This window comes from Pygoscelis adeliae, unplaced genomic scaffold, assembly GCF_000699105.1.
Source record: "Pygoscelis adeliae isolate BGI_AS28 unplaced genomic scaffold, ASM69910v1 Scaffold113, whole genome shotgun sequence".
Classification (NCBI taxonomy): domain Eukaryota; kingdom Metazoa; phylum Chordata; class Aves; order Sphenisciformes; family Spheniscidae; genus Pygoscelis; species Pygoscelis adeliae.
Genome location: NW_008825108.1, coordinates 7498722 through 7505377, shown reverse-complemented (window position 1 = coordinate 7505377; position 6656 = coordinate 7498722). Strand labels below are relative to the sequence as shown.

General features: G+C 39.2%; 1 protein-coding gene across 1 annotated transcript; it reads right to left on the bottom strand.

The window, feature by feature from the left end:
* Window positions 1-1786: 1786 nt before the first annotated feature.
* On the bottom strand, window positions 1787-6184 carry IFNG (interferon, gamma). The gene is made up of 4 exons (XM_009327566.1): window positions 5945-6184; window positions 3210-3278; window positions 2666-2845; window positions 1787-1950 (listed from the first exon to the last, which is right to left on the bottom strand). The coding sequence occupies exons 1-4, from the start codon at window positions 6065-6067 to the stop codon at window positions 1825-1827; spliced, it is 498 nt and encodes a 165-aa protein (XP_009325841.1). The 5' UTR covers window positions 6068-6184; the 3' UTR covers window positions 1787-1824.
* Between the last annotated feature and the right edge of the window lie 472 nt (window positions 6185-6656).

Sequence of the window (6656 nt, the reverse complement as noted above, 5' to 3'; positions counted from 1 at the left end):
GACAGCTAGTCTCTTCTAAGTAATACCTCATGAAAGAGTATGTGCACAGGACACATTGCCTATGTTAAATGCATACCGAGGCTTCTCATGCTTAGTCCTGGAACGGGAGAAATCCCACAGCATTATTTCACTTGCACCTCACATGCATGCGCATGTCTGTGATGAGTACAAACAAGAACAGCTGTTTCCTTCAAAATCAGCTCAAGTCTCAAGGATTACTGAGTCACTTTGTTATGACTGTAAAATGAGGATATGAGTGAAGGTGTCTTACACCAGGGGAGACAGCTGGGCCCATGGGAGTCGGAAGGGCTGCAACAATTACAACTAAACTCGTTGGGCTTATTACAACTAAACTTTGGGCTCCGTGGGGTGCTATTTCTGGAGCTTGCTGATTCAGCCAAAGTTTGGGGGGAGTTGGAGGTCCCATGTTGGCAGGAATCCCAAGGAAAATCTGTCCCATTCCTAGTCAGTCCAACCAGTCTGCCCCCAGATAATTTGCTTGGTAAACCCCTGAGGACCTGAGAATTTGGAAGCCCCACCAACTCCCTTCCCCAAGCCCAAGCCCAAACCCAAGCCTCTGAGACTGGCCAAAGCCTGAGCAGCCCCAGGCTTCCAGCTCGTACCACTCACAGAGAGCGCAGCAGATGGGCTGATCTAGATCTAGGCTCCATAACTTTGACTTGCAAAGAAACTTGAAAGTGTCTTTTATTTTAAATCGGAGTAACAACAAATTGCAAATTATCAATGCCACCTTATAAGCAAAATGATGTTTCCTCATCCAGATAGAAGCAGAACTTGAAGAGCTTGGGAATTTTAGACCCTTCTGCCAGATTTCTTCAAAAACATTATCCATTCCCAAATCTTGGACAGGCAGGAGGAAATAAAATATGTTTTTATATATCTGGCCAGGGCCATCTTTTGTGACAACATAGAGCAAGATTAGCATTCTACTTTTCACAGAGATTCTGGTGAATAAATATGCAAGCACACTTTATTTATTTATTTATTTTATTTAATATCAAATTTCAAAAAGTTTCCATAGAGAAATCCAAAGTTTTAAATAATATTCTGGTACAAAAATATAGTCCTTGAGATAAAAACTTCCATACTACTACCTCCAAATAAATAAAATTACATCAGACACATTTAAATTATTCAGGACAAAAAAAATACAGAACTTCTCAAAATCAGTGAGTTGAAGTTAAGTCAGTGCAATAGAGTTAGTCACATTTCATGGGATTGCTAAGTAGCCTGGCCTCCTGGTAACTTCAGTGCATAACAATAATTACCAGCAATTAATCATCAATCCCCTAGTTCAGAAAAGTGTTTCAGCATTTGCCTATCTTTAAGCATGTTTATTTGCTTGATTTGGATTTAGATATGCTTAGAAGTAAGCAGATATGAATATGTTTCCCTGAGTACAGAAAATTCCCAATATTGGTGCTTGCATCTCCGTGCCAAATAGATGAATGTTGAGGGTAATCTTACAACATCCATCTCTCAAGACAGCACCAGATGGAAAGCTGGGTACCGTGTCATGTCATTTCAGGATTTCCATATGGAAACTGGGTAAACGTTGCCTCATTCTGTATTTTCAGGTCAACAAACATATAACAGATAGACAGGATTTTAAGACAAAGTCATTTCTTATATAGTAGTAGGAGGTATAAATACTTTGATTGGTGTTTCTTTATAAATAATTATTTAAAATACTTAAATATTAATAAATAAATGTATAAAAACTCAATAAAATATTGAAACAAAAAATGTGCATTATAAAAAAAAATTGCACAATAACTCAGTACAAAATTTCATATGATGGCATTAGCATTTGCACCTCCTCTGAGACTGGCTCCTTTTCCTTTTGAGAGAAGTTGAAGTCTCCACCAGTTTTTGTAAGACGCTGAACAGCTCATTCACAGCTTTGCGTTGAATTTTCAAGTCAGTCATCTGTTATAAGTAAGAAACAAACGGAATGAAGATCATGCCAAGAGCTATAATTATTTACCGATCACATCCAACAGGCTACACTGCTACCAGGGTAAACCAGATGGACATCTGCAGTTTCCAATTACTCTACTACCTAATTCCTGCAACAAAGAGCCACTTTGTCACAGATTTTTGTTTTCCACTTTCTGTGCTACTTAGCAACATGCCACAGACCAGCCATATTCTGTGAAACGGAGCTACTCTGTAGTTATTGCGATGATATATGAATTACCCACTAGCAGTTAACTCCGCCGGTGTATTGGCTGCAGGCCTCTGCAGAGGTCAGTGGTTCATGCCATCGGCACTCACTCAATAAGCCAAGTGCCTCCGAAGCCTGCGGAGGCATGCTGTAGCCGGGCACAACTTTCCTACCTAATTTCTAAACCACAAACGGCCGTGTCAGTGGCAGCTCTGGTGGGCAGATGACACGGCAGCACTGCTGGCTCCTCTGTGCCAGACTCCAGCAAGACACGGGGAGGGCGGCCCCCCACGCTGACACCCCACACCGCAGACCCGCAGCAGCCCCTGCAGCTGGAAACATTAGGTTTTCCAGTGTGAACTGAGCCAGACGGGGGTTACCAGATGGGTTACTGAAGCATTATTGGCTTGAGTCACACTCAAATCTCAACTGGAAAATATAGTGTCATGAGCTTTGGAGGCAGAGGAAGAGCCTTACCTGAAGCTTTGACAGGTCCATGAGGTCTTTCATCTTCTTTAAGCCATCAGGAAGGCTTTTTTTCAGAGTATAGAGCTCCTCAGATATGTGCCTGACGTGTGCCTTTGACTTGTCAGTGTTTTCAAGCATTTCCAAGTACATGGAAACAATCTGGCTCAGGATGATCCTTTTTTCATTTCTCTGTTGAAAAATACAGTCAGAAAGAAAGGTCTATGAGTGCCCATCATCAGGAAAATGAACGAAGCTAAAACGCAGCACGCAGGCGTTCTCACTGCCGCTTGAAGCAGGATGATAAAGAAAATGCTGCAACCCATCTCCTGGGCTTGGCTGTACCTCAGCATCAGTTCATGGTGCATTATAAAGCACCTTGATCCTTATGGGAAGCATTTTTATGGGGATTGTTTTCTCATTTCCAAGCTACCAAAGCAGCCTCTGCTCATGTTTGTTCTACCTGGGCTGGTTACGCTGGCCCTGAGAGCTGCTTTGTACCAAAAGTGCCCCGCAAAGCACCCGAGATGCTTTGTCATATCTGGTTCTGACTCACCTCTGTCCAGTTTATCAGTTTCTCTGTAAAAATAGGTCCACCGTCAGCTACGTCTGAATGACTTGAGTTCTGCAACAAAGAACAAACATATCTGTTATACAAACAATACTTATCACAAAGCAAATTTGCATTCTCTATTCAAATGAGCAGTAAAAAACAGATTTTTGCACCACTGGCCTATAGCTATTACAATGCTTTCACTTCTCTAAGCACCAGATCGCATTGGATGACTGCCTAGTACCAGAAACAGCATTAATCTGCTTTTCAATGTCTTCTCCTGCTATAACTCATCTGAATAGAGACATTTAGCACCATCTATTTTACCAAACACTCCTTGCAAGTTTTGGCATTGACAGCTGAAAATTAAACTTCATAAGCATAGCAAGTCAGATCTGAGCTTGGCATGTTTTCTGGTAAGTCGAAATCCACCAGTCCACCAGTCTGTGGCCTTGAATTTATCCAGTCTTAGCAAAATCTCATATGGAAAAAGAACAAACAAACTTTACTATAAAACTACAGTTTGTAGAACTGGAAAATAGCCCAGCAGCCCATAGTCAGGCGTGGGGATATACAAGGTTAGTGGGCTACTGAGAGGCTCGCAGGGACAGAGTTTAACCATCAGATGTTAGCCACACACCGTGGCAGATTCTAGGAAACAAAGAGCAATACAATTCTCCTACCAAGGAAAGGTAAACTGAATCATTTCCTCTTCTCTGTGTGTCTTTTTTTTTTCTTTTTGTATACAACAGTCACTATTTCCTTTTTTGTCTGCTCGGTAATTTAAATATAGTGAGTGCAAAGGGAAAACTTGCAGGCTGACAGAAACCTCGTAGGCTGATTGGCTCCCCATGCTGAGCATATTGCCAAACCTTGTTTTGCTGTTCTTCTGAAAGGTGGGGAGCACCTGCTGTGGGCCGGAGTTTTTAATGTCAGTGCAAGAAGCTCAACACGGCTCAGGATCTCTCCAACAGAGTTATAGATATTCTAGTGAGAATCTCTCTGATCTATGCTAATGACAAATTTAAGATATAATGCCAATTTTACAGCCAGTTTCCTATCAATCTGAAAACACTGAAGTATCACACTAGGCTTCTTTGTGTGATACTTCAGGGTGATTCTTTGACTACTAAATTTCAACCTTCATATGCACAAAATTCTGATGAAAATAGAGCTGAAAATAGGAGCAGACTCTTGCAGTTGCTTTCATGCATTTAAGGAAAAAAAAAACCAAAGATATATTGAGAATAAAAGCTGTTAATAAGAAGTGACTCTATTGTAGATGTTGTCTCTATGACTAATCCCAGCTGAAGTCAACTGTGAAGTACTTTAATGCCTCCTAGATGAAGACAGGTGAATTAACATTACAGTTATCAAATTATCAAAATTCTGTCTGAAAAGAAGTAATATCATGCCCGATAATATTCCCATGCCAGATCATAGTCACAGATATGGAAGCAGAATGGCTGGAGGATGCAAAAGAATAAACAGTAGGAACCACTTTTGGGCAGCACACTACTACTAATAACAATAAGTACCAGATGCATTTCTTAAAGCAAAAGTTCTTCTCCATTTTGTTTATATAGCTAACTAATACTAAATCCCCCATTAATATTACTAACCTAAAACTAAAAAAGTGCCAGTAAACTGCATCTGAATAGAATTGAATCAAGATTCATTCTTTCATCATAAATTCATTAAGATTTCTTGTTATAAAACATTCCATGTAATCAAAGGCTGAATGGAGCTAGGAGAAGCTCTTGTGAAAGGAGGAGTGCCCCTGAAATAAATGCAAACTACTACATTAACTATGACTATTGAAAAATTGAATCATGTTAGTGAAAGAGGTTAGCAAAACCAAAGAAATTGTCCATATTTTTGTTTAAAAAAAAGTACAATGAAAAAATGTGTTCCATGGTTACCCTCTATTGGTACACATTGAGTATGTCAAGCAGTGCTCAAGTCTGGACTATATCTAACGCAGAAGGAGAAGAGAAATGCAGCAGAAGACCATACTTACAAACCCAGCTGAAGTCAACTGTGAAGTACTTTAATGCCTCCTAGATGAAGACAGGTGAATTAACATTACAGTTATCAAATTATCAAAATTCTGTCTGAAAAGAAGTAATATCATGCCCGATAATATTCCCATGCCAGATCATAGTCACAGATATGGAAGCAGAATGGCTGGAGGATGCAAAAGAATAAACAGTAGGAACCACTTTTGGGCAGCACACTACTACTAATAACAATAAGTACCAGATGCATTTCTTAAAGCAAAAGTTCTTCTCCATTTTGTTTATATAGCTAACTAATACTAAATCCCCCATTAATATTACTAACCTAAAACTAAAAAAGTGCCAGTAAACTGCATCTGAATAGAATTGAATCAAGATTCATTCTTTCATCATAAATTCATTAAGATTTCTTGTTATAAAACATTCCATGTAATCAAAGGCTGAATGGAGCTAGGAGAAGCTCTTGTGAAAGGAGTGCCCCTGAAATAAATGCAAACTACTACATTAACTATGACTATTGAAAAATTGAATCATGTTAGTGAAAGAGGTTAGCAAAACCAAAGAAATTGTCCATATTTTTGTTTAAAAAAAAGTACAATGAAAAAATGTGTTCCATGGTTACCCTCTATTGGTACACATTGAGTATGTCAAGCAGTGCTCAAGTCTGGACTATATCTAACGCAGAAGGAGAAGAGAAATGCAGCAGAAGACCATACTTACAAAGTCAGCTTTCAGTTGGTCTATATCATTTTGAAGTTGAGCAAGAATTAAGCTATTTCCAAAACGTCCAAAATAAATCATGATGACAGACAGAACAAACAAGCTGTAGGTCTGGCAAGTCATTTTCTTGGTGATGGTTCAGTTAAAATGCTCAGATAAGTTCTGGGAGATGTCAGTTCTAAGAGCAGTGAGCTTAAACTTCTAATAGTTAAATCTTCTATTAGAAGAAAGTAGACGAATGAACATCATCTGCCTGTCAGTGGTATTTATACCTGGTCTTGAATTTTTTTATTTCGTCATCACAGGCTATGTATATTTAGACTAGATAGTGTTAGATAAGAACCCTTCGGTTTTGGCTAATAGAGGGAATCCCTCGAAAGCATCTTTCTTAAAGCATGGTCCTGGAAAAATTTTCAGTGGTTCGTCAATTGGTAACATTTACGTGGCAGATTCTGAAGTTTCTTTTACACGTGGTTGGGGAAAAGGGGGAAATTATGATAATGATTGAGGAGCATGCATTGTGGCTCAAGCATATGCTTACACGCTATCTGAAAAAAATCATATTGTGTGGTTAAAGGGTCAGTGTAACAGTCAACTCATTTCTGATATTCTTTTAAAGTAACTACTGAGATTGCCATGGCATTCTTCAGAGTCACTTAGAGATCTAAATGTTCTCCCTACTGCTGTCCTTCTGTGAAACACTATTTGCATT

Coding starts and splice junctions, on each gene's coding strand:
- IFNG (XM_009327566.1), bottom strand. CDS start 6,067: ATGACTTGCCAGACCTACAGCTTGTTTGTTCTGTCTGTCATCATGATT. Junction 3,279..5,944: donor ACCAACTGAAAGCTGACTTT/GTAAGTATGGTC, acceptor TCTTTGTTGCAG/AACTCAAGTCATTCAGACGT. Junction 1,951..2,665: donor TGGACCTGTCAAAGCTTCAG/GTAAGGCTCTTC, acceptor TACTTATAACAG/ATGACTGACTTGAAAATTCA.